Here is a 27,708-nt window from a genome sequence, read left to right as displayed (position 1 = left end):
TTTTCCTGCAGACCTCCTTAACATACAAGCAATGGAATATCTGTTTGTACATTCTAATGTGGTAATGTTTTATTCATTCCCTTTCTCTTCGAGGAATACTTTACCGAAAAATGAAAAATTGCTGGAAATGTACTCGGCCTCAGGCCATCCAAAATGTAAATTAGTTTGTTGCTTCATCGGAACAGATTTTGAAAATTTCGCATTCAGTCACTTGCTCAACATTGGATCCTCTGCAGTGAATGGGTGCCGTCAGAATGAGAGTCCAAAAGCATAATAATAATTCACAAGTAATCCACGTGACTCCGGTCCAATGTGAGGTACTGAATCATGAACTTCACACGCACAAATCACGTTAAATTCATGTGTGAAATGTGTGAAACTCACTTGAAACGTACGAAACGCACATGAAACTTGGTTTTGGAAAACTGATTACATGGGTTTCGCATGGATTTCACACCTACCATGAAAGTCTTCTGAAACCACGTTTCATGTTTGATTTAGGTTTCACATATTTTAGAAGTGATTTAACATGATTTGCACTTTTTTTTACTGTTTCTATGCAAAGAAACAAAAAACTGTCTCTCCGTGTCACAGTTTGGAGAGAACAAATACTCTCCAAAACGGCCCTGCAGTAACCCTCAAAAGTTAAAATGCTTTAAGGATGGATTTGTTTCTTAGGAACATGCAGCTTTTCACATTACAAGACATCGTTGTCAGCTGTTTGGCCTCTCATTCTGATGGCACCCCTTCACTGCGAAGTCATGTAATCCAAAATTCACAAATCCTTTCCAATTAGGAAGTAATCTCATTTACATCTTGGATTGCCCGAGGGTGAGTACATTTTCAGCAATTGTGCATGTTTCTGTGTACTTTTCCTTTCACCCTGACCTTCCAGACTTGTTGTTTCAGTATCCAGTTTCACTGGGGGTAGTTGTTTCTTACTCATGTGTCAGCATCATAAATACAGGGCGCTGTAACAACAGTTTGTTGCTGACTTGTGTTGACTGATTTGCTCTTCACTGATGTCCTGTGTCACAGATGAAGCTCTTGTACAAGTTCTCTCTTTCTGTCATCGATCTTGAATATCATTATAGATGTTATCTGGCTGTTGTGATGTGACAGATTTATCAAGTACTGCCACTGAAATGGGGGGGGGGTTAAGAGGTAGTAATGTATACCGTGCCCATCTATATAAAGTGATTCCTGACGACATAAGTAGTCGAACGTAATTAGTAGCATTGCCAATAAAACTGCTAAGTAGCCAAGCAGTCTAGACACATTAACTAAGTACTCCCACATTCTCACTTTCTGGGAAGATAGCAAATGCCAACTGAACAAATATATTGAAATGTATATGAAAAATATTTTTAATGTACAGCATTAATCCAATTAACCTGTAATGTATGTGTATTATGTATATCGTAACAGAAAAAAGCATCAAGATGTATTACTTGTTTGGTTTACATTAGCTGTAAAGCAAAAAGCAAGTAGGTTTTATTTTCAGTATTGTTTGCGTGATCCAAGATGGTTTTTACAGTGCATCTTACAATCTGAAGCCATTGGGAGTCTTTGCACAGAACGGAACAGAACGGAAACGCTAAGCACATCCTGAGAGGTGTTTTCCCTGACTTCACCTGAGACTTCCCAGAGACTCATCCTTGGCAACGGCCTCATGAGACACTGACAGATGCCCCCAGGAGTCTCTGCCATCACAGGCTTTACGATGTGCCATTTTGCTGAGGGCGACGGGTCCAAGTGCGCTGCTATTGGCCGAGAAAGGCCTTGAGTTTTGCTAAAGGAGGGGCTTTGTTTTTTGAGGGGTGGGTGTGATCTGGGCTGAGCAGGCAGAGCTGGTTTTACTGCAGTATCGGCATATAAGTGCTGCACTGCTCTCTCTCTCTCTCTCTCTCTCTTCCTCTCTCGCTCTCCCTCTCTCGCTCTATCTCTCTGCGGAATGCGCACTGCACTTGTGGGTGGGCAAAACGCCGGGCGTTACAGAGAAAGCGAGGTCTGCTCTCACTCAGTCCTCGTTTGAGTGCTCAGGTTTCGGCAGAGTGCCTTGAGAACCGCTTTTAACCAGTTTTTCATTTCAAAAAGCTTTCTATCGAGACCTTAAAGATCGTTTTAACCCTTTCTCCACACTATTGAAGGGTTGAGTAGCTTTTTATTACTCTCAAAGAGAGCGTTAGCCCCGAGGCGCTGACTCTGTGAGTGCACGTTTATTTCGTCCACGAAAATGGCAAAGGATGATAATAAGAGCGCGTGGAAGGAGTTCTTCTGGAACCCGAGAACGCGCGAGTTCTGCGGGAGGACCGCGAGCAGTTGGGGTAAGTCTTGCACAACATCGACCGGGTTTCCCGCGTGCATATATGCTAATTAACGTAACATTTTTTTGCAGTTATAATAATTACTGCGCTGCAACGGTTAAAAAAAATCGAATCACAGTGCAGAGAAGTTCGCTGGAGATGCAGATCGCTGTCCGAGGTGCTGAAACTCCAGTTAGTGCGGCTGTGGTGCGTCACACGCGTTTGCTTTCCTTGGCCGAGTTTTTACACAGCTGTAAAACTTAATGCATAATGCGATGTGAATTTCTCAGCCAAAATACGAAACACGACGTCTGTTTATACGTCCACCTAACTGATCGTTGTGTTATGGTGGAGTTTGCGAGAAATGTTGCATGCGAGGCGTCAGCCAATGAACAGCGCGGAGAAATGTGATGCGTCGAGTCACTGCAAAACTACACAAGCGAAATATCTGAATAGAGCACACATCAGTATGCCCTGCACCACGTTCTGTGAATTTTAACTGCAAAAGAAAGCTGGAATGCCGCAACAGAAAAGTAGAACTTAATCGACTAAACGTGTATTTTTTTCTATGAAATGTTATTAAGACGTACACAGTTTGATTTATTCTATATTTAACATGGCAATGCACGTATTGTAAAACGTAGTACACGTTTTTGTTTGAAGTATAAAACACTTTTTAATTAATAGGGAAATTCTAATATTTCCTTTCTAAAATTGTATTGCATTGTTTGTGTGTTACCCTGACAGCTGCTATAGAGGCCAGTTTTGATCAGCTATAAGCCCCAGTGTGCCATCTGTATCATTATCTGTGTATTTCATCACAGTAAACTCGTTTTAATAGTTGAATAGGCCCAAAAAGCATCATACAGTATAACTGAAGAACAACTAGAAGCTACAGTAACCAAAATGCCAAAATGTATAGTTTCATCCCCAGACTCCATTTTTACAGTGCATTGACAAATTTTACATTCGGTCATTTGGTTTAAATCTGTTAAAACTTTCAAAACAGATTCAAATCCCTAAGTAATCTGCATTTGTAATTGTGCAAGAACTTTCTAACAATAGAAGTGAGGCACTAAACACCTTTAGCCTAGTGCATATTGTTACAAATTGTCTTTTGCAGTGACATTGAGATGATTTAATCTAGCCGAGGGCCATTTTGAGTGTGCGTGGGGGTTTGTGAATTAGTGTAAGATGTAATCCTTTACTAATAGGCTCATTGGTTGCCTTGGTGAGGCTATCATGTGGAGACATAACCTATTCAACAGCCGTAGATTAATTCTGGAACTGAACGTGTCTTTTAATCAGGGTGTGATGGCATTAAACCACAGCACTCCAAAATTGCCCCCCCGGGCATCTATAGCTCAGCTGTCAATCCTGTGGAATTATTATGGAGTAGTTAGCGTGTGTGTGTGTGTGTGTGTGCGTGTGAGAGAGATCACCACCCTCAAGACTTCCATGTATGCCAGCACTTTTTGCTCTAGGGAGCTTGGTATGTTTCACCTCATTGAAAGAGAGAGAGATAGAGAGAGTGTGTGTGTGTGTGTGTGTGTGTGTGTGTATGATGCTCTGAGGACTAGCTGCCTAGTTAAGCCAGCGTGCTCTCTAAGACTCCTTAATTAGTCTATTTTTGTCTGTGCCCAAACCAGAGTGAACCTGGGTATGCTTAGATTCTTTAACAAAGTACATCCTCATTACTGAAGCTTAATAGTGACCTATGGAGGACGGTGGAAGCTGCAGCTACATCCATACAGCTGTGTCTCTTATTGAAACGTATCGAGGGTTGCTTTCAAGACCCTGTGGGCACAGAGGGGTCAATAGTGTCTGATAAAGCTGATTTGACTCCAGCCCAATGGAGCCTTTGTCTTGTTAACATAACTTTTGTACAGGCCTTAATTGAATCTTTAAAGCACCCCTGAGACTTATAGCTCATACTGCAGTATTTGAGAGCAGATGATCTTAAAGCTTCTGTTCAAAGCAGTATAAGACTTCCTGGAAACAAACCAGCCTAGAAAAGTTCTGGAGATATTCTAGTTCAGAAGATTCCTAAACTTTGTTTTATCGGCTAAAGCCCTTATAAATATAAACATAAAATATTTACACAAAGAACTTCCTTAGATTCTACATTATTTATTTATTTAAGAATTGAATAACACATTCGCATGTTCACAGCTCTCTGATGATATGTAAGTAAACAAATAAAATAGTTTTTAGTAAATATAATCAATTATTTACTATTTACTAAATATGTCTATGATTATCAACTCCCAAAGACCCTGCCGTTCTCAAATCTGAATAAAATCTGCTATGAAAGATTTATGAATTTAATGTCATATACATCTTGCTTGAATGTATATCGTCCCATTTACTTTACAGCTACACACCTCTTAAAGAAACAGGCAGACGTGAAATGTTGTTTTGAATTGAAATAATGTCATTTTACCTATTATTGCTCATTTTCCAAAAAAGCCAATTACAAGGTGCAAAACGCAATACTATCGTAATTATTGGCACAATAATGCGAACAAAGCAACAATATTACAGTGATATTAACATGAAAGTCTTTTAAAAGTGGTGCCAGTTTCAGTTGTTTTGTTTTGGTCTGATAAGAAATATTGAGTATAATAAATCTGCAATTGTTACCCTAAAGATATTTGTTATTTATTTATTAATCTTTACCTGACTAACTCATGTTTGCTAGTCTAGAAGAAGTGTTTGGGCTGGTTCATTGGTGATTAATAAAAATCTATTCATTTATAGTTATCAATAGTGTGGATCATTAACACTCTATAATTATAATCTCTTTTTTTTTATGTGCACCCAGTACATTCAGTTATTCCCGCCTAATAACATGACGTTGATATTCAGAGATCGCTCCCTTTGTCTGCATCGCAGGTGTGAGTTCCTCTGAAGTGTTTGATAGTACGGTGGCCTGATGGGTTTGATGGATTTAGGAGCTGATGAATCCGAAAGGATGTGGGCAGATCTAAAGAGACTGTTTTGTGGGGTTCATGTCTGTATTAATGAACGCGAACACGCGAATGGCAGATCACAGCGGCGCATTCTGCTCCTCTCTTTCAGGTTGCGCTCAAATTAGAGGCTTGAAAGAGGGAGGGTGACTTTCATCATGATGAGGGACAGATAAAGAAACAGTAGAGCACATATAGAGTATCCGTCTCACCGTGTCCAGAAACACGCAACAGCTGATGAGGATGTACCACGTTTTAACCCCATAACCAAGCTGAGCAAGTCTTGATTGATAATACAGATAGAGGTCCAGGTTATTTTGAGGCTGTCCTGCTGCGGGATTAAGTAGCGCTTAATGATGTGAACATTCGGGCTTTGCTAGTGTCCTTTGCATAAGTCAACGTTCTTACCTTATCTTTGCTCACTTTCTCTCCTGCACATGCATTGCATCCTTTTTCACTCTCTCTAGGCATATTAGCACACACCCCTGTGTAATATTATCCTGTAGCGTAACCTCACAACCGCAGTGCCGCTATTGATCAGTGAAAGCCTGTCTGCTCCAGGATTCAGCGGGGGACAGAGATCTGGTATCCCCAGTCCCTTCCACCTGGAGCAACTTGATCGACTGTCCCCAGGGGCCTCGCTGCGTGGAGCTCAGGTGTCCTGTATTTTAATGAGCTCTCCTCAGGCATACACACTTCTGCTATGCACCACAACTTAAAGTGCGCACATTACGAACAGGCACCTCCGACACTCTTTTAAAGAACCTGAAATTATTTATTGCATTGGTGAAGATGTTTGGAAGTACATATTCCTTATTATAGGGGCAAATGGATGAGTACAAGTCCAGCAATGTCCTGCATGCTATAATAATCCATGCTATGAAAGCGCTAAATTCCAGATGTACAGTTGGTAACTGTTTTTGAAAGAAATGCATATTTAACAAGGATGCATTAAACAGATTGAAGGTGACAGTAAAGGTGCTTGTTACAAAAAAAAAAAAAAAAAAAAAAAAAAAAAAAAAAAAAAAATATATATATATATATATATATATATATATATATATATATATATATATATATATATATATATACAATAAAAGAAAATAAGTGGTAGAGTATATAATCTTTCAACTTTTTTTATAAATTATTTTATTTAATATGCATGTTGTTTAAGTATATTATGAAATTATATATCTATTATATATCTAGTAGTCAACATTTGAAGTGGATCATAAAAGTCCATTAAAGTTAAAGACAATAATGGGTATTTTTGGTTTTGGGACAATGATGAAAGCTTATCCACTTTAAATGGTAACACTTTAAATGTTGATATATACAGTATATATATATATATATATATATATATATATATATATATATATATATATATATATATATATATATATATATATATATACACACACACACACACTTTTTCAAATCCTGACACTGAAAAACCTTCATGTTAAAAAAACATCTTACATTGGAAATTATCTATCAGTACTTTCTCATTAACATCAGCGAAAAGGTCTTAAGTAACCATACTGTACCACAAATGATCAATATTACTGTTATTACATTATATACCTCATGAATAAATAACCACTGACATAATTCATAAACATTCATTTATTCAATTCAGACATAATAATCTTGAGTATAATTATTATTTTATTTGGGTCTTTGGCGTTGATTCCATGAATGTACAGACATACTGTAGGCTACTCTGGTGTTTCCCTGAAAATCCCCCTTTGGCTTAATCTGCCCTCTTCTTCTCCTTCTGTCACCTCCCTCCCCTTTTTACCCCTCTTAACCCACATCTGCCCTGCAGTAATTCAATTTCGTCAAAGACTAGACATTTACTAGACAGGATTACCAGACTTCATCTAAAAGGGACATTAGTGTGTAAAAGTATGAATGTGTGTAAGACAGAGCTGCAGTGAATGTGTATGTACAAATGTATGAATGAGGAGAGAAGATCCGGGTGCTCTGGTGAGAATTTAAGAGGATTACTAGTCTTGTATCTTTTCACAGTTACATCAGCAGAAGAGAGCGAGGAGCAAGAGAGAGAGAGAGAGCAAAAGATAGTCATAAATGGTTATTATGGTTACATGGTCACATGTATTCTGCATGTCTTATTACTAACACTCCCATAAAACATGTTTTTATTAAAGTACATAAAGTGTAGGAGGAGCTACAATGAAGGAAATCATGCTTTGTTCTATAACATCAGAACTGTATGTTACAGACTCAATTCACACATCTTTATCTCCAATTTCATGTCAAGAATAAAACCATACTTTTGTAGACTTGTTTATTTTTTTTATCACTTAAACCTTGGTTTTTAAGGGCTTACTCTAAGAACAAATTACAAATTTGGAAGGACTTGGCCACTTGGTGGCACTATCATAGTAAAAAAACATTTAAAATGGCTGAAACTGTTGCACCAGTCCACATTAATTTAGTCTATTTATCTATATATCAGAAATACTTATAGGTTAATGGGGGCTTAAATGCCAATACTTTAAGTGAATATGAATTATTACTATTATTAAATTCATTTCAACAGGAATTCCATTAAAATAAGTAGCCTATGTTTTTTTAGTTCCACTGGCATATTTCTGGAAAAGTTTCCAAAAGTTTGAATATGTTTTGAATGTTTGTGTGTCCTTCCTGGTCAGGTCTGATCCTGTTGTTTTATCTGGCATTCTACGTTTTCCTGGCTGGATTATTTACTCTCACCATGTACGTAATGCTGCAGACGCTCGATGACCACAGACCAACATACCAAGATAGACTTTCAACTCCAGGTAATACACACAGACTTGATCCTATATATGAGTATATAATAATTATAGAAGCTACATCACCCTTACAGTTCATTATTCGTATTACTAAATGCAAAATGAATGTAAGCACACACACACGCTCACACTCATTGTAACGTCCCATTCTCCTATTGGTCTTGCAGGAATGATGATCAGACCTAAAGGAGATCAGCTGGAGATCGCTTACACCGTGGAGTACACAGAGACCTGGGAAAGATACGTCCAGGCCCTCAATAACTTCCTCTCGCGTGAGTCCCACATGTATTACACAGAACCTGCCGCAATCATTTTGGCATGCTATTTAGTAGACAGAAGTCTGTACTGTTGCTTCTTGTGTGCAGCCTACAACGACTCCATCCAGGCCCAGCAAAATTATGAATGTAAACCCGATCAGTACTTCATTCAGGAGGACAGTGGCAGCTTGAAAAACTTCCCCAAGCGTTCGTGCCAGTTCAAACGCTCCATATTGGAGGATTGCGATGGGATCACGGATCGTTACTATGGTTACAATGACGGCAAGCCCTGTATCATCATCAAGCTCAACCGTGTAAGATGTAAAACAGAAAGCATTCCACCGTTGTAATGGAAAAATTAAGTATCAATATTGAGAAACAACTAAATATATAATTGAACAAGTATATGCCTGATTTGATTTTAGGTCATTGAATCCCCACAGTTTTATCTCTGTGAAGACTTTGACCTAAAACCTCAGAATCAGAGACAGCGGCCTGAATGTTTATAATTAATAATTCACCAGAGTTACTTTAGTTTTCTAATGAGACTTAACTTGGCCTGTCTCTTCCTTTCTTTGGTTTTCATCTTTGGGTCTTGTTCTTTTTTGTCCCTCTCTTATTTTAATCTCAAATTCTTCTTTCTCTGCGTTTATTCTTCTTCGCAGGTGATTGGTCTGTTGCCCGCAGCAGATGGGCAGCCTCCTTATGTCACATGTGGTGCTAAGGTAAGGTCTCAGTCTCTCTTCTTTCATCTCCCACTCGCTCACTCTCCTTATCCTTCAGTCTTTTAAAAAGGGATTGATTTCAGATTAAAGTTACATGAGCCGTTCAACGAGGTCACCAGATTAAATTAGCCGGTAATCAGAACTGTGGCCCGATTCGGACAAAAACTGCCATGACATGCAGCTGATTCAAAAGCAACATAGAATAAACATGAGGTGAGAATAAGTATGTTTCCCATTCGTTTAAATCATCCTAGTCATGCAAGGTTAAGTCTCAGCGGTTTTCATTTCATTTTAATATTTAAATTTTTATTTCTGTTCAATGTCAAGTCACCATTTCAAATTTTTTTATCATTTATTTTTGACATAAGATTTTATTTCAATTAACAATAGCCACACTGTTGCTTGCTTGTATTCTCATAATATTATGAGTCAACCCACAAGGAAACATTGATCTTGCATTAGAGTGGCAGTTTTTCCTGCTCTTTCCCTGAGCTTTCTCAGTGATGTTTGCCCTCCAAATCAATTATTTTTGTGTTTGAGTGGGTTCTGACTGAATATTGACCGCTGTTCAGGCTCATGCAAATATGCTCCTCAATCTATTTCTTTCTTCGATCACACCTTTTTTTCCCCTGTCAACATGTTTTGCTGTTTCTCATTATCGACCCATCGTTCCTCCTCCTTTGTTACGCACTGTTGTCATATAATTGTCATTTTCAGTGTTGTTTCAGTGTTCAATATGTGTTGATTTACACCATGGCTCATCATCTCTGTTTATGTTCCATGTGGTTGATTTGTTTTGTTTTTTTTTGTGTCTCATCTGTTCTCCCCCTCCATTCTTGTCAGAAATACAAAGTTGGGAAAGATGAGTGGGTAAGAATGATAGACAGAATGACGAATAATCATTTTGACAGAGGCAGAGTATTCACAATGCGCATTACATCATTACAAATTCAAATCCAAAACGACCAGTCTTTATTTTAAAACTTGAATTACATTTAAAATCAGCAAAGGGTAAAATGATTATTCATACAGTCAGATCATATGCTAGAAAATTCCAGCATAAGATCAATTCAGAGGACAAAGTGTATCTGTTTATTGTTTAATTCAGTAACAGTGGTATTAGAAATGGCAGATACCTCCAGAATAAATACTGAGATGAACTCATAGTATCTCCCTTCCTCTGTAGGCAGATGACTCAGATAAACTTGGTGAACTGGTGTACTTTCCTCCAAATGGCACTTTCAACCTCATGTACTACCCATATTATGGCAAGAAAGCCCAGGTACAACACACACACATGTTTCTAAATGCGTATTACTGTAAGTTTGTTATCTATGCATATTTTTATTACTATTTTTAAACAGGATCTTTTTAAATTATTAATCTGGATATTAATAACTGGATCTTCCAATGAAAGAACATACTTCTCTCTAGTGATGGATTCTCCGATCACTTAGCCCACTTAAAGGATAGTTCACCCAAAAATGAAAATTTGATGTGTATCCGCTTAGCCCCAGGGCATCCAAGTTGTAGGTGACTTTGTTTCTTCAATAAAACACAAGTGATTTTTTCACTTTCAGTCTGTGAGTCATATAGAGGAAGTCAGTGGGATCCAAAAGTTTTAAAGCTTTGAGAGTCAAAAAAAAACATACACAGACGAAATCAAATTAAACCCTACAGCTTGTGACGTTACAAAGAGGTGTTAAGACACAAAACGGTCGGTCTGTGCAAAAAAACAAACAATATTTATGATTTTTTTTTACCTCTTATACACCACAATCTCTCACTGTCCTCAGCTCATTCACAACATCTGGCTCATGACGTGTCAACGTACTCTGGCACATAGATATATACACATAAATATAGACGTAATTCTTTACATATCACGACCCACAGAAACAGTCACTAATGAGGTGTGTGCTGTTCAGTTTTTTGCACAGGCCGATCGTTTCATTTTCGAACACCCCAAATGTATCGCCATGAGACGCAGTGTTTAATTTAGACTCTCAAAGCTTTGGAACATTTGGTGCCCATTGATTTCCATTATATGACTGACAGACTACAACGGTTTGAGTTAAAAATATTAGTTTGTTTTCTACTGAAGAAACAAAGTAGCCTACATCTTGGCTGCCCTGGGGGTAAGCAGATACACTTCAAATGTTCTTTTTTGGGTGAACTATGCCTTTAACCCATTCAAATCTGTTTTCATACAATCAACAACTAATGCACAGAACCAAGATTAAAAACCGTTTTCTGATAATCTTTTTTTTTTGCTGCAGGTGAACTACTCTCAGCCTCTGGTGGCCATTAAGTTCCTCAACATCACCATGAACGAGGACGTCAACGTGGAGTGTAAAATCAATGCTAACAACATTCCCGAGGGCAGTGAACGAGACAAGTTTGCTGGACGCGTTTCCTTCAAACTGAGGATCAACTCCAGATTTTAAAAGGGCGAAAGTGTGTTCTTTTCTTTTACACACACACACACACACACACACACACACACACACACACACAGGACCTCCCCATCTAAAAGAGTCTAGGATTATGCACAGAAGGCACAGCTAGACACATAAACCACACAAAAAAATCCTCAGAACAGACCGAGCAGAGAGTAATACTTCAGCATTTCAAAGAAATATCTTTTTTTTGCATTTGAGACTGTAATGAGGTTGTAGAGAGTTAGCAATGACGTTTTTGTGTGCATTTGTGTGTGTACATCAGTGTCTGTGTGTGTGTTTGCATGTGTGAGCTGAAGTATCACACTATTTTTTATTTTCTGAAACAAAAACTAAATTTTACTTGCATGTTCAGCTATCGGAGGTATTTATAAAAAAAATTATATATTCTATTAAAACAATATTAAGAAAGGGATCACTTAAAAAGAGAGAGAGAAAAATTCCTAATAAAATGCTGTTTTCGTCCCTCTATCTGTATTCATTTAGCAGAAATAATTTATTATAATTTTAAAGCAGGTATCTATAAATTAATGTGGCATGATCTCGTGTTTTTGGAGCGTCTCTTACTGCTGGGATTTTTATTATTATTATTATTTTTTGCATGTCTGTGTCAGTTCTGAAGAGCGTTATTCAAACTGCTCCTCTGCCTGATTTGTGGTTTTGTAAGTGAAGAGGATATTTTAAAAACCAACATGTAGGTAATGCTTTGCATGACGATCCAGCACACACAAGAAAACGGATACATTTTTGCAGTCCAATTGGTTTCGACACAACCTGTACTTTCATATGATGAAGTGTATCACGTTGCATTTATTGTGGAGCGTGTCTAAGTTTGTTTATATGTAAAAATAGGTCTTTGCAGTATTTTGCTATTTTATTTTTTATGTGTAACCCGATTTGTCTCACATGGTGAGGGGATATGACGTTTTGTATTGATTCGCGTTGGCTCAGAGGATGACAGCAGGCCTGGGTTCAGTTTAAAATCTGAAAAAATAGATAGACAAAGTGTGTTTGATATGTGTGAGAGAGATTATGTGTGGATTCCTGCATGTGTGTTTTGTTTTGATTTGATTTGATTTATGTTAATCTTTGTGCACATTTAACTTTCATTTAAAAGATGTTTTGGATTTTGTTGTAAGTGACTCTAAGCGTAACCGTAGAAGGAGAGAAATAGAGAGGCTCAGAGCAGGAACGGCAGGCTAATGAGGAAGACAGAAGTGAATCCATCCCAGTCCTTACCCTGCATGAGTCAATAAAACAAAAGACGTGGTCACCAACCTCATTTCTCATTCTCATTTTTTCTTTAAACATCTCAGCTCACTCTCTGAGCACATACACCTCATGCTCCATTCTGAGAAGCGTCTTGTGAAGAGTTCACGTACACTGTGTACGCTTCCTCTAAAGACCCAATCCTTTAATCTCATTCTCATAAACTGATACGGTGCTTCACACCAACGTTTCCTCAAAAGCATCTCTCTGTCTGTCTATAAATTGTGACTGGTTTGTGTGACAGAGCACATTTGCTCACTTTCACATGTGAGTCTGTGTTGACCTCTGTTGCTGTGTATTGCATATTTTATGTTTAAGCATGGTGAGGTTGTTATCTGACTCGACAGAGAAAGCTTCAATTCACCAGAATGAAATATTAATTTACCTCAGGCCCCGGATCGCATATCATTAACTTGACCCCGTACACTAGTTCCCTCTTGGAGTAAAAAAAAATACTTAATATGTTGTTGTTGTTGTTGCTTTCCCTGGAAAAAGCAGTTTGTAACACCATGCGCAAAAGGGAAAAGAAGAAAACAAACAAAAAATTGCATATAGTGAAGTTTTCGGTGCATGGGATCTTTCAGACGATGGTTTTGTAAACAGCGCCTCTAGTGTAATAGTTGCGCTGTGCCTCTCCCACGCCACCAACTGTTTCTACTGGTGAAGTACACATTTTATAGTGTATTACCATATGTTGTAATATACTTGAAAAGCAATACATTTATATTTTGAGCCCCTTTGGTGTATAAAGAAAAGTAACATGCTGTATGTGTATTTTTCTTTGGATTGGCTGATCACGAAGATCATTTTTTATTGTAATATTTAAATAAGTTTACAGATGCGAATGGCTATATGGATTTTAAGATCACATGCAATATAGAAAAGATCCTATATTTTCAAAGAACCTATATTTCTATTTTTTTTTATCATTTATGAATAAAAGCACGTAACAACTGGGGAATGTATGGCTGCTATTAAGCTTCGCAGGGCTTAATAAAAAAAAACAAGGAGGTTAAAAGACTTAATCAGCCCAAGAATGTAATAAATCATCATCACTTTAATAGTCTTGATCTCTTTGTAGCCTTTGAAATACCAAAATTTATGCAACTTTTATGTTCAACTGCTTTTGAAAACTGGATGACAATTAATTTGCCTAATTTATATGAATAAGTATATACGGTAAATGTGGTTTAGATGTGTTTGAACAGATGGAGTCGGCTGTGTGAACAGGCTCACCACCTCAACAACATCACAGAATTTAAAAAAAATGCAGTTCATTTGTTATGGCTCAGTGTTCTGTTCATACAGAACTAGACCTTGTGCAAACTGTGCTCAGATGTTTGATGAACAATGAGAACCTGACATTATATTGACTAGTTGAGTTAAACACCTTATACTGTATATGTTCATAGGCTTAAACTAATGTATTGAAATAACAAACCTAATAAAATGAACAACCATGCACTGTCTCCTCTTTATCTGTATAATCCGCATAATAATGTTCAGAAGTACAACGTAGAATTGCAGAAGGTAAAGACAAAGATACAGTTTTAAACTGTCACTGTCTCTCTCAAACACACAATCACAGAGACATGCACAGTTACACACACAGTGAGTTACACACACGTCCTAGTCCATATGAGAATATCATTGTCAATTTAATCAATGTAATTTGCCCGTATTAATTATGCTCACGCACATTAGTAACAGCAGCCTGTAAGACTTCACAAAGAATTGTCTTATAAATGGATTTGATTTAAAGACATTGCTCTATTTTGGCTCCCTGGAATGATAATGTGAGGTAAAGAGACATAACCATATGATGCTATATGATAATACAATACAATCTGATATAAAAAATACCCTGATATACAAAAGCTAAAAGATACATTTTTGTATCTTATTTACCCCTAAATTGTATTACTACTTAAATTACATAAAGTGAACCATTTGAAAAGGTACTTGCAGTGACAGTTTGGTACTGTTTTTGTTGTTCTTAAATATCATTAATATTTTTGTTGTCATATTCTCTCATTCATTTTATATTGCACATGGTATGTCAGTATAGCTTTAAAAAAATAGCCACCTTCAGATACCAAAAAAGTTGTTGGATTGTTATCTAATTTGTCATGTCATGATACCAAAATAAAAGTAAGTGTGCATGTGAGAAAATATACCGCGCTGTTATAAACTGCTTTTGATAAGGATTATAAAAACAGGACTTCAGACTGTTCTGTCCATCTGCTGAGTATGCTTTAGTTTATCTTTCACAGTCGACTAGGACTATTAAGGTGCAAATCTGAAAACTGCTAATTCACAACAACACATGGCTTTCATAATGTCATGAAAACATGACAAGAACTGAATACAGCATGATTACCAGTTTATAATTTTCATCCATAGTTGCTACACAAATGTGTGTTATTGGTTTATCGTGTTATCTTTATGCGAACGGTATTCATTCATTAGCACCAGCAGGTATACTATATATTTAGTTGTTCTAAATGTAGTTCTGTTTCCCTAAAAAGATAAAGAATAAAAATGGCCCATTCCATGAATTTGGACCCTAATATTAAAAAATAAAGTTGGTCACTATAATTTAACTGCCCTGTTCTCTAGGTTGATCCCATGATTTTTCTCTCTCTTTCTACGCTCAAGGTAGGTCTAGCATGCTGTGTTCCTGTAGAGCGACTTCATTTCTCTCGTACACTTCTTCTATTGCTCTCACTACCCTGTTTAGCACCACAGCAGCTTCTGCCTGCGTTTCCACACACACCAACTGGTAGAAATAAGGTCGTTCGGGCATAGCAAGAAAAGCCAGCTCTGCTGCTTTCCTTACCCACCAGGTATGGTGGTGGGCGAGTGTACGCTGGTAAGTCTCTTTGCAGAGGTCAGAAGGGCTTCGCAGATGCTCTCCTTCACTTGTGTCCTTGCCCAGTTCCAAGAGGAAATTTTGCAGCCAGAGCAGAGCACGATGCAATCGCAACAGAGTCCTGCAGCCTGAGTTTGTCTGCTTGTTGAAGTCTACCAAACCGCTCTCCAGCTCCCATTTAATCATAGACCGGACAGAAGTGTAACCAAATGAGAGTCTGTGATTCATTTCAGAGTAGTCTGAAGAGCTGTTATGAGACATCATTAATACTGGGTCGCTTTTCTGGTGCGTTTTTCTTTCTTTCAATTTCTTCTCTGCCTCTTTCTTCTCTTCTTGGGCCAGCTCACGGATGATGGCAGTTTTCGACTCAATTTCTTGTGAAATTAAACCTACCATTGGCCCCAAGGCTTCCAAGAAACTTAAATGTACAGAAAAAGAAACATCATTTTTAAAGGGGTCATTTGAGGCAATTTAAAATTTCCCTTTCTCTTTGGAGTGATACCTAAAGCTTTAAAGATTAAAGTTCCAGAATAAAAGGCGGAACTATTATTTTAGCTGTGGGCACAGTGTTCTGGAAATTATGTTTCTTTGTGAAAGAGAAACTACTTTGTGCTTCCAAAAGAAGACATAACTAGAAATTCCAGAACAGTTCAACCCAAATATTGGTGTGTTCAGTGCATTTATGGAGAACTGATTGCTAAAACCTGACAGAGCAGACTATAACGTGGAGCAATTCTAACTCTGCAAGGAGAGTCTGGTGCTTCTGACTCACAATAGTTAAGTAAGATTGGTTTTCTTATTAAAAGAACCTGCTTCTTACTGCTTTGAGCAGTGAAGGGTAATGTTAGTGCTTGTTGTTCGGATGCAACGCAACGTGTATAAAGACAGTACAAGGCCATGATAATCAATAATTATGTCCCCAGTGGATGCAAAAATGCCTCGTTTGTAATGTATTTTATTGTTTTGGTGTATATTGCTGGATGTGGCATCACGATACGATAATATACAGTATGTGGAAAATAATGTGTTTTTGCACCTTAAAACGCAAAAACACACTGTATGTTTCTACTTAGATAAGAAAGTTGCTGTTTTATATATATAATATAGGCCATAATATGAAGAAAAAAGTAATGTCTGAATTGCCAGTAGCTATTCATAAAACAGTATGCATAAAGTATATGTGGCTAGTAACTCTTTCTGAAAGTTACACCAGTAAGTGGTGACAAGGGACTGTCTTTTGTGTGAGTCATTGATTCATTCATTTAACTAATTTGTTCGACATCATTGATTCACTCTCGTATAAAAAAGCCACTACAGTGTATTGCTTCTACTGGAAATACAGGCTATTTATTGATGGAACAAAATACAGTCAATAGCCTGCAATACTGTGTTAGTTACTCAGTTTTGTTGTTTGTAAAATAGCAACACACTCATAATTTTACTCTACTTAATTATAGAATGTGGTATATTTAGCGTTCTATATGATAAGATGCGATGTGTTTTAACTTACTTGATAAGCTCATCCCAGCTTGCCAGGTAAGGCTTTAGCAGCACATCATTGGTTGACACTGGAGCTGCCTGCAGCTGAGCCAGCAAATTGGCAACTTGAAACCTCTGGTCAGGACATACCCTCAATGGAGCCACATCGCCATCTGAACTATTAACTATAATGAAAGACAGAACCTGAGAAAACAAGAAGAAATGGAAAAGTGAAGTAAGAAGAGAGTGATGCCATAAAATGCATAGATGCAAAATAATTCGATTTTGTGTTGTCTGTTGTAATTCACCACTCTTACCTTGTTTTTTCCGTGATAAACCTTTGGACAGGTATTCCAGTGGTCCGCCAGATTCCCATCTACAGTGGGAGACAGAAGATGAGGATTGAGTAGTTTTAGACAGGACGACAGAAGCAATAGTATTAAGTCACATTTTTAGAAGTATTTAAAAAATCATCAAAGCCAGGATCATAAATTGATTAGGCTCCCATATAAACCCATCCAGAAGATCTGTGAACTGTTAATACTGACTTAAGTGAGATAAAGTTATCCAGTGTAATTTCTCTGAATATTAAACAAGCAGTTACCTCCAAAATAACACAAATCATACTATTGCTAATTCATTAACACGTTATTTAATGCATGTTTATACTATAAATAACAAAATACAGAATAATTTAGCCAGTCATTCAGCATTTGTATGTGAATAAGTTTTAGATACCCAAACTTCTTTCATGAATCTATTCAAGATGGGAATTCAGGTAAAAAATCTGTTCAGCATCTTATGTGTTTATCTTCTTGATAAGTTATCTTCAATCAGCTCTGTAACAGTTACTGGTGGACAAATACAACTCAATATCAGAAAAACGGATATTGATGTGACTGACAGGATTTCACAGAAATAATAAGGGAGTATCTCAAAAAATCGATTAACCTGACCCCACAGCGAAACAAAGCTTTGCCGCTCCAGAAAAAAAAACTAAGCAAATATATTACATTTAATCTGTTAAAGAAAAGTTTTGAAAGAACTGGTAAAACTTACGGAGCCACATGGAGCCAAACAAAAGGAGGATGAAGACAATGGCAACAAAAGCCTTGCATTTGACTCCCATAATGATCCACAATCCTCCTCTTTGCTGCGTCTCCTCGGGGCCTAACTTTCTTTCTCAGTCTATGCGTTCCCAGTCTTTCTCCTGAGCATCATTCCCTTAGTCTCTTACACAGTGTGATTGTCAATTTTTGAATGGGTTTCAAACTTCACTCAACCACAAGTCGGCAAGCAAATTCTTGCTCTCGTGTGCTCAGCTACTAGACAGACAGTCTGTGTGTAGCTCCTTGTTTTGAGCCACTTCCTGTATATCCTAAGGTTAGTCCCACGGTCAAACTTATGTTAAGCAGATTTTTGCATTAGGCTGTTTTTATTTCTTTTTCGTCTCTTGTCCTGCTCTGTCTGTGCTGTCAGACTCCAGTGATGTTGCGCAACATCAGAGTCCATAGATTAGTTAGGAACAACAAATCACTCCTTATTAGGCAAGCCCTAAGCAACCTGCAGTAACCTTTACTCAGACACACACTTGTACAACACATGTCACAAATAAATAGTGAAATCCTGGAATCCACAAGTGAAGGTCCAGGTTTTATTTACCCAGCACGTGCATCTCTAAGTGAATAAGTGAGGTTTCTTAGTTTGAAAGATTCAAATTCTCTATTCAAATGATTAATTCAAATATGTCGTAGTCAAATGTAGAATTTAAATATTTTGGTTAGGGAACTGAATAATGTCGGTGTGTTTTCTTGTTTAATTACCTCAGATTAATATAGTATATTGTATGTCATAGTATAGCTGAGGAAGACAGACCATCCTGTTTGTATATTCAAAGTGGGTGGACTGAATGACAAGGCCAATAATGAACACTGGACAGTCACTGTGACCTGAAATGTCAGTGAGCACCTTAAAAAAGCCATCACGCCCTAAAAAGCCACCCCTCTGGTTTGAAAGCTGTTGAATCTCAATGCCCCAGTTTGGCAGAGTAAGTGTGGCTGAAGGCATTAGCAGTTTGTCTCTGTGTCACTATATTTAGGCCCAACTGCTGATTTATAGACGTCCATTCATTTGCACAAAAGCAATCTTAGGCATACATCAAGAATGACATTATCTGAAGGCTATCATTAACTCAGACATACGCACGATACAGGTTACTGATTATCAACGTAATTTCCCTCCTCGTGATTAAATTATTCTTATCTCTAAAGTTGCTATATTAAATGCAGATACACATCAATAAAAACGTTTTTTGTTGAAAGCACATAAAAGATACTCTATTTTTTTTTTTTTTTTTGAAATATCATTCATAGATTAAATAACATAACACAAAGATTTTCTGCAATGGACTTTGGATTCCCAACACTCTCTGGAAGATTCTGTAATCTAACCAAGACTTTTGTTCAATCTTCAAAGTAACTTGCAATCAATTTAAGAACCTTACACAGCTTAACCAGGGGCCCAGGCCAGAGTTGACAGGGCCTCATAACAAAACTAGCCCATTGGCTGTTGTCCAAGTATAAAAATTCTAAATATGCCACCCATATATATGTGAACCTAAACGTATTTCAACTTCAATTTCAAACATATAGTAATCATAAACATAGTCTCCATACCAGTTCTTTACATCTACCACTGTTTTATCACTGGTAGAATATCAAATATTTTAATACAAGCATTTCTGTCAAATGTTTAACCCATGAAAATATTTCATTCATTTATAAAACTTTACATTTCTTACAAATATATTGTGTTTATTTAAAAAAAAAAGTCCTTAAAATATCTGTTTTTACTAAATTAAGTAAATAAAATAAAGAATAAAGTAAAAAAAAATGAAATAGAGCTATAGCTACAAGTTCAAACTGTTTTTGTTTGTCTTCTTTTAGCGTGTAGTTCGCAACTCCCCCTACTGGACATTAATAACTTTTTAATTCATCAGTAGGAATAAATATGGAGGAGATTGACGGCAAACAGTAGTGTCCTGTGCAGGAGGCTATTCGGCTGTGTAACAAATTGGAGTATTTGCTACATGTTCAGGAATGAAATTAATCAGTTTTGGTACTGTGGACCCAAGATGATAAATTCATTAAGGTAAGATGACATGTTTTGTATGCATTTCTGACATTTTCCTTTATGAAAGACAACGCATGATGTTTGCCCGGATGTGGTGTTTCCGGTTACCCAAATGCAACAAGGTTCAATTACAGGTCATATTAATAGTACACAAAGGAGACTGGAATTCATGCTCCGGTAAGCCTACCGACAAGCTTTGCAATCCAGTGACACTTAAGCCCATGTACCATGTACAACTTAAGCCCAGTGGCCAGCAACTGGCAATGCTATTTGGCTCATACAGAATGTAAACAAAACAAAAATGCATGAAATAAACAACATGAGTGTGTCATAATATAATTTAAGAGACTGACGTCAAAGAAACTGACCTCTCCTGCTGTGCATAAGATTACTGAAAAGTCCTGTAGCTCACGGGGTCTATTTTATTCAAAATGTTCTCTTTGATGTGAAGCCATGCTTTAAAACCAACCTATAATGTCAGTTGTGACAGTATGTGCTGGACTTCATAAATCATTTAAAGCCTGACACGCTGGACAGTTATGTTCATGATATCACCCCTCAGACATCTCTCATAACTCACTTACGAACTTTTGACCTGCTGGGAATAAAAAGAAACTTTGATACTTTTGTAACGGTTACTTTCGCGCACACGTTTTCTACCATTTTCTACTGATGGCTTTACAGTATGCTAAGCTAATGATATTTTCTATGCATTAACTCTAACGCCAAACTTCGTTGCATTTTATATTCTCATTTCATTTTATATTTTTCATAAATTTCCTCATGATGACCGTTGGCTACCTGCTGGTATGATCCTGAACTTTTTGCCCAAATGTACATCTGTAAAAATAAATATACGGAAAACTCCTTTATGTTAACACAGTGCGTAGGCCCTATTTTTTTACTCCAGACTTTTCTTACAGTTTATAGTCAAATAATACAAAACACACCCCCTGCGTTTACCTTGTTCGAGGAAGATACGCAGCAGGGCACAATGTCCAGACAGACACTGGTTATTTATACCCATGTTTATGCGAGACATCGGCACTATGGCCCTTCAGCAGGCCCCTCAGCACACCTGTTAACATTGCTTATTTCTTCAGACTGAAACACAATTCCCTGAGGGCGAACAACACTATCAATAACCGTTATGCTTATCGGTACTAAGCCATTATGATATTCGCAGAAACGCACGACCGCGTCGACTTCACCGTGAGCTCGCGCAGGAGCGCGCGGAACCGAAGTCTTGTGATTGACACCTGAAATTGTCGCTCCCGTCAGCATGTTTTGCGTCTATACATAGTATATGAGATCACTAACAGTAATACTAGAGAAGCAACCTACATAATCTGCATCATTGTCGCGTATTAGAGGCATAATGATATTGGCGATTAGTGAATGTGACTTTAAGAGCGCGCTGTAACTCGAGCCTCGTGCCGTGACAGCTGTAGCGGTGAGGGGAAGAGAGAGCTCGGTTACTGACCACTCGAAAATAACGTGTCTGTCTCTTTGTTACCAACTTTTAAGACGGTCTTTTGGCGACCATGGCCGACCGGTTCGGCAGGACTTGTGTAGTTGCGTTTGTACTCGTGGCCGCCGCGTTACAAGGTACGTGCTCTTGTGTAGCTCAAACCCGAACGGTTGACTTGTCTCTCCGTCTTTAACACACTTGCTGTTGCACTGTAACCGCATGCAGCTTTATGCATAACTGTAGTATTTTCTAAAAGGTTTTCTATATAAATAAAAATAAAGCCAAAGCTGTTACGAACATTACCTTTATTAGGGATTACTGCAATTTGTATTAGGTTCACAGTCAGTTAATGGCTGATATTTAGTATGCATATTGTGTTATGATTTGCAGTCCTGCTATAAATATTAAAAGTTAGTTGGTTTGAAAACTGCTGATATAAATCTGACTGCTACTTGTAATCTTGCTAATCTTGAACTGTGTGCCTTCTGGACGTTTAATAATGCGTTTTTACTACGTTTTAATTCACTTCGTCTACACCTCGTGTTACTGTATGCAAGTTTGAAAACTAATTTTTGTCTTTGCTTCTTTCGTTTTGCAGTCAGTGCAAATGAGGAGACCCAGTTAATTGCAGATAAGTTTAAAAACTACAATAAAAATATTCGTCCCGCAAGACACCCTGATGAAAAAGTCAAGGTTCAGGTCAAGTTAACTCTCACCAACCTCATCTCCTTGGTAACTATCTGCTCATAGTGACAAGTAATATGAGTTTTATTAAAGATAATAACATAAATACATAAACACACATAAATACATTATATTTGTTAAATGTTAAAATACCCCCCCACTCTCCCCCTCTCTCTCTATATATAAATAAATATATATATATATATATATATATATATATATATATATATATATATATATATATATATATATGTGTGTGTGTGTGTGTGTGTGTGTGTGTGTGTTTGTGTGTTACTCAATGATTTATTCAAATTTGTCTTTTTGTAAACCTTCTCTTCCTGAACAGAATGAAAAAGAGGAGACTTTAACTACAAATGTTTGGATTGAGATTGTGAGTATATTAAAGAACCTCCCAGAGTTCGTTCACACAAAGTGTAATTTGTCTTTAGTAGCCACGTCTCCATTACCAAATTAAAATTGTGACTTGAAATACGCCTAATAGAAAAGCATCAGTGTTGCATTGTACCGGGTCTTTTTTATACATTTTGGTGTACATCTCAGTAAAACACATTATTGACTAATGAAAAATGTAGGGCTGGTGGATGGTTCTGCCCATTATTTGTTGGCTTAATTATTCACCCTCTTGTGTTACAAACCTGTTAATGTCTGTTAACTATTTCTCTTATTCATCTGCATCGTTTCTGTCTGTTGTTTCTCTCTTTTTTGTTAATTTTAAGGTGCATTTCCATGATTCACACAAATATCTTTTCTAACACAGTATATTGTGCACTTCGCATAGTTTCTGTTTTATGTGCTGCTAATTTCTGCCTTCCTTCTATCACGTTTCTTCTCTTTAGCAATGGCACGATTACCGTCTTGCATGGAATACGTCTGAGTATCACGGCATTGATCTGATCCGTGTGCCATACAACACTGTGTGGCTACCAGATATAGTTCTGGAAAACAAGTGAGTCAGCAAGACAAACATCAGTACATTTTCTATTTCATTTTCTACAGTAGTGGCATAATCACCTTTTTTTTCTACTCTCTTTGCAGCATTGATGGCAAGTTTGATGTGGCATATTACGCTAATGTGCTGATTTGGAGTGATGGGTCCATGTACTGGCTTCCCCCTGCCATCTATCGCAGTACCTGTGCTATTGAGATCACCTACTTCCCTTTCGACTGGCAAAACTGCACACTAGTCTTTAGGTTGGCACAGAGTGAGATTTGTGTTTAAATGCAAGTCTCATCGATTCATGAAGATAATAAGATTATGGATAAAAATTAATGTATATATATGTATGTATGTATATGTTTTTAAGTTCTTTTTTTTTTTCGTTTTTAAACCTGCAGGTCTCAGACGTACAGTGCAAATGAAATTGATATGGTATTGGCAGAAGATGCAGATACAGGGAAGCCTATTGAGTGGGTGGACATTGACCCTGAGGCCTTCACAGGTGCCCTGTTCACATACTTTACTATTGATTTTTGACACACACAAACACACTTCAGGGGATTTTTTCAGCATGGATAGATTAATTTGATCATGTGCCAGTAAACACATTTATAATATTAATATGATATATATAAATGTTAGGCAACACGACTGATAATAATCAGAAATGTTTCTTGAGCAGCAAATTGGTGTATTAAAATGATTTCTGAAAAATTGTGTGACACTGAATACTGGAGTAATGCCTGCTGACAATTCAGTTTTATCATCACAGACATAAATCACATTTCAAAATATATTTAAAAAAGCTAAAGTTTTGTTAATATCTCATAATATTTATATTGGTTAGCAGAAAAGACTATCAACGACATAAAAACAGCCATAAAATTCATCAAAAAAGTGTACGATAGAGAGTAATGTAGTGAAATGCATATTAAAATTCATAAAAAAAAATTCTTGAATATAAAACAACTAATCAGCGCGTCACATTTAATAGGAAAGTACACATGTATCTTTCTTTTAATGCTCGCGTGATCTTACAGAAAACGGGGAGTGGGCGATCAAACATCGGCCGGCTCGTAAGCTGACAAACTCACGCTACTCTCCTGATGATCTGGAGTACCAAGAGGTCTATTTCAACATCATCATCCAGAGAAAACCACTCTTCTACATAATCAACATCATCCTTCCCTGCTCTCTCATCTCCTCTCTGGTCGTTCTGGCCTATTTTCTACCTGCAAAAGGTGTTTGCGTGTGCATGTGCAGACATTCGGAGGTTAATGTTCAGTATGCCTTCAAATATCAAGAAGCCATTCTCTTTGTCTTACAGTTTTGTTGATACTCCCTCTGTCTGTCATTCCTCTTTTTGCACCGTCTTTCTCTGTACACTACGTCTTTGTCTCGCTCTTTCTTTCCTCTGTCTGTTAGCTGGAGGTCAGAAGTTGACTGTGTCCATTTCTGTACTGTTGGCTCAGACTGTGTTTCTCTTCCTGATCGCTCAGAAGATTCCAGAAACATCACTTTCTGTGCCTCTTATTGGCAAGTGAGTGCTATTATGTTTTAAAATGAACACACTTGAACTCAGTTTCCCTGGTTTTAATCAATGTTCTCTTTTTCTTGGTTTTATTTTAGGTATTTAATCTTCGTCATGTGTATGACCACACTGATCGTGACCAACTGCATCATTGTCCTTAACTTCTCCCTCCGTAGTCCCAGTACACACAACATGTCGCACACTATCAGACATGTGCGTTTATGTGCGCTTTTGTCCTTAATATATCTTCTAATTAGCAATATAATTGCACAGCTTCTGATTCTGTAGTCCTTCTTGTACTGTACTTCTCTTACCCATTAGATTTTCCTTGAGGTGGTCCCTCGTTTCCTTGGCATGGCCTCATTTCTGGATGAGGAGGAGCCGGGAGGTGGGACATATGAAATGAGGGAGAGGCGGCGCAGTTCGTTTGGGCTGATGCAGAGAGCTGAAGAATATGTTTTGAAACAGCCACGCAGTGAGATGATGTTTGATAAACAGAGAGAGAGACATGGACTCATGCGCTCAATTGGTAACGTTCACTTACTGTACCTAAACATTCATAATCCATATGAGTATTGTGAGCTACAGCGGTCGGATCGGGAGAGGTGCACAATTATAGAAATTATAGCCATTCACAATGTAGATGACTTTATTTGTTCAAATTTAGCATTATATCACTCGCTCACTAATGGATCTTCTGCAGTAAATGGGTGCCATCAGAAAGATAGCCGATAAAAACATCTCAATAATCCGCAATTAATCCAGTCAATCAATGAATGTCCTGTGAAATAAAAATGCCCAATGCGTTTGTAATAAATGCATCATTAAGATGTTTTAAACTATTGAATAATTTAAATCAGAAGAGAAATATGCACAAATCAAGCACCGTCAAAACTGTCCAAAGCACTTCTAAACCAATGTTGGTTGATTTTGATTCGAAAGACAACATGGTATGAATATTTAATTGGCAAAACATTATAATGGATTATGGCCAGAAGCGATGGTTTATAGTTAAAATGCCTTGATGACAACTTCAGAAGATCTTAAGTATTGTATCGGAGTTGTGTGGGTTACTTGTGCATTATTATAATGTTTTTGGCAGCTGTTTCAATAAAGCCGTCTCATTCTGAAGGCAGGCTCACTGCAGAGGCTCTGTTGGGGAGTAAGTGGATTTAATGCTAAAATTTCTCCAAATCTGTTGGATGAAGAAACAAACCTATCTACATCTTGAATGGCCATTTCTGGCATATTTTTAATTTGGGGTACTGTAGGTGTTTTGGGATGACCGTATTTTGCACGTTAACGTTAATTTGTACTATTTGTTGTGTGCGTTTACGTCTACGATGCTTCAATTTGTTGAAGTGTTTGTGTATGTCTCCCTCTAGTGGATGAAATTGATGTGAGCAGTACGGCAAACCTCTACAAGAGTTTGGCAAAAACAGCACCAGAAATAAAAGAGTGTGTGGATGCCTGTAACTTTATTGCTGAATCCACTAAGCAGCAAAATGACATTGGATCTGTAAGTGTGTGTGTGTGTGTGTGTGTGTGTGTGTGTGTGTGTGTTTGTTGTTTGTATAAGGAGTGTCCTAGCAAGATAATACTTTTCTAAACATCCTCAGTGCAGTCACCTCCACCCACACACTGTTTTTCCTCCTTCATCTTGCTTTTCTCCTCTTTTTTTTTTTTTTTTTTTTTAGGAGATGGAGAGTTGGGTGCTGATTGGTAAGATGATTGACAAGGTTTGTTTCTGGGCAGCCATGTTGCTGTTTTCTGTTGGCACCGTGGCCATCTTCCTTATGGGTCACTACAACCAGGCACCCGAGTACCCATTTCCTTGGGAGAACAAAAAGTACATACCTGAGTAGACAATAAAAGTCTGTCCAAAAGAAAGAAGGAACTGGTAAAGAGACTGCTTCTGGACTCTTATTTGATACAGAAAATAAATACCAAGGCAGGTTGGAGTACAATAAGCTGCACATGATTTAATCAGGATCGACTTGTTACATGATCTTGTCTTATGTTTGACAGTAGGGACTATGGGCGTCCATGCATGCAATAACATAACATTTTGTACTCGGATCATGCTCTTTTTTACACTAGGGGGATTTTTATATATTACAGAAATATACATTTTGCTTATCTTTGTGCAAACAGTAATAATTAGTCAAATAATAAGAAATAAATGAACTAATCATTTCAGCTTATTTCATACCACGTAGTGGTTCTCCAAGTTCATTGTGGTTGCATGTTGTATTGCTCCGAACCAGTTTTTCATATGTAAACGTATTCATTAACAGCGTGTCACATTCGCCAATTTTTATACAGTGATTGCACTGTAGTATTTAATATTAGTATTATAGAGATGCATGTTAACTTTTACTTTGTTCTATCTTATGTATCTCTGTCATAAAATGTTATTTTAATTTTACTCATGCAATTTTGCATTAAGCATATTATATACTATCAACTCTTTAAATATACAAAAAACTTGTGCCATCTTTGCAGTGAATAAACGGATTCTTAATTCACACTGTCTTAAAATATCCAGTGCAAACGCACAAGAAACAAGTTTGATGTTCTTTTTAAATCCTTATTAAGCGATGTGCTTTTGTGATTTTTCTATATGCACCAAAACGGAGAATAAAATAACTGCCATAAGGTAAAAATTGGATTTTTTTTTTTATCTTGACTACCACCTTACCGCTACTGGTATGTTCTAGGACTATTTGGTGAATACTGATGGATCTACAGAATCATTGATTTTACTTAATGAGCTTTCATCTTGGTTTTTT

General features: G+C 37.3%; 3 protein-coding genes across 3 annotated transcripts; 2 read left to right on the top strand and 1 right to left on the bottom strand.

Annotated features, from left to right (window-relative positions):
* Positions 1-1,894: 1,894 nt before the first annotated feature.
* atp1b2b (ATPase Na+/K+ transporting subunit beta 2b) lies at positions 1,895-14,251 on the top strand. Its single transcript, XM_043238378.1, has 7 exons — positions 1,895-2,327; positions 7,957-8,085; positions 8,247-8,351; positions 8,445-8,650; positions 9,002-9,061; positions 10,248-10,343; positions 11,341-14,251. Exons 1-7 carry the CDS (start codon positions 2,237-2,239, stop codon positions 11,506-11,508), a joined length of 855 nt encoding a protein of 284 aa, XP_043094313.1. The 5' UTR covers positions 1,895-2,236; the 3' UTR covers positions 11,509-14,251.
* gltpd2b (glycolipid transfer protein domain containing 2b) lies at positions 14,245-18,641 on the bottom strand. The gene is made up of 4 exons (XM_043238376.1): positions 18,200-18,641; positions 17,458-17,516; positions 17,172-17,344; positions 14,245-16,079 (listed from the first exon to the last, which is right to left on the bottom strand). Exons 1-4 carry the CDS (start codon positions 18,267-18,269, stop codon positions 15,443-15,445), a joined length of 939 nt encoding a protein of 312 aa, XP_043094311.1. The 5' UTR covers positions 18,270-18,641; the 3' UTR covers positions 14,245-15,442.
* A 1,519-nt stretch (positions 18,642-20,160) lies between these two features.
* On the top strand, positions 20,161-27,582 carry chrne (cholinergic receptor, nicotinic, epsilon). The gene is made up of 13 exons (XM_043238279.1): positions 20,161-20,290; positions 21,800-21,880; positions 22,342-22,475; positions 22,774-22,818; positions 23,285-23,394; positions 23,484-23,639; positions 23,784-23,887; positions 24,426-24,626; positions 24,811-24,925; positions 25,015-25,129; positions 25,238-25,445; positions 26,302-26,435; positions 26,614-27,582. Exons 2-13 carry the CDS (start codon positions 21,817-21,819, stop codon positions 26,779-26,781), a joined length of 1,554 nt encoding a protein of 517 aa, XP_043094214.1. The 5' UTR covers positions 20,161-20,290; positions 21,800-21,816; the 3' UTR covers positions 26,782-27,582.
* The last annotated feature ends 126 nt before the right edge of the window (positions 27,583-27,708 follow it).

The sequence above is a fragment of the Puntigrus tetrazona genome, chromosome 5, assembly GCF_018831695.1.
Source record: "Puntigrus tetrazona isolate hp1 chromosome 5, ASM1883169v1, whole genome shotgun sequence".
Taxonomy (NCBI): Eukaryota; Metazoa; Chordata; class Actinopteri; order Cypriniformes; family Cyprinidae; genus Puntigrus; species Puntigrus tetrazona.
The sequence above is the reverse complement of the archived record's forward strand: the minus strand, read 5'-3'. Positions and strand labels throughout refer to the sequence as shown.

Bases quoted from the DNA above. Each gene is read 5' to 3' on its own strand.
- atp1b2b (XM_043238378.1), top strand. From the start codon at position 2,237: ATGGCAAAGGATGATAATAAGAGCGCGTGGAAGGAGTTCTTCTGGAAC. The intron at 2,328-7,956 runs GTAAGTCTTGCA...CTTCCTGGTCAG, and splicing joins GAGGACCGCGAGCAGTTGGG to GTCTGATCCTGTTGTTTTAT. The intron at 10,344-11,340 runs GTACAACACACA...TTTTTGCTGCAG, and splicing joins ATTATGGCAAGAAAGCCCAG to GTGAACTACTCTCAGCCTCT.
- gltpd2b (XM_043238376.1), bottom strand. From the start codon at position 18,269: ATGGGAGTCAAATGCAAGGCTTTTGTTGCCATTGTCTTCATCCTCCTT. The intron at 17,517-18,199 runs GTAAGTTTTACC...CTCCCACTGTAG, and splicing joins GTTTGGCTCCATGTGGCTCC to ATGGGAATCTGGCGGACCAC. The intron at 17,345-17,457 runs GTAAGAGTGGTG...TTGTTTTCTCAG, and splicing joins TTTATCACGGAAAAAACAAG to GTTCTGTCTTTCATTATAGT.
- chrne (XM_043238279.1), top strand. From the start codon at position 21,817: ATGGCCGACCGGTTCGGCAGGACTTGTGTAGTTGCGTTTGTACTCGTG. The intron at 23,888-24,425 runs GTGCCCTGTTCA...GTGATCTTACAG, and splicing joins TGACCCTGAGGCCTTCACAG to AAAACGGGGAGTGGGCGATC. The intron at 24,627-24,810 runs GTGTTTGCGTGT...TCTGTCTGTTAG, and splicing joins CTATTTTCTACCTGCAAAAG to CTGGAGGTCAGAAGTTGACT.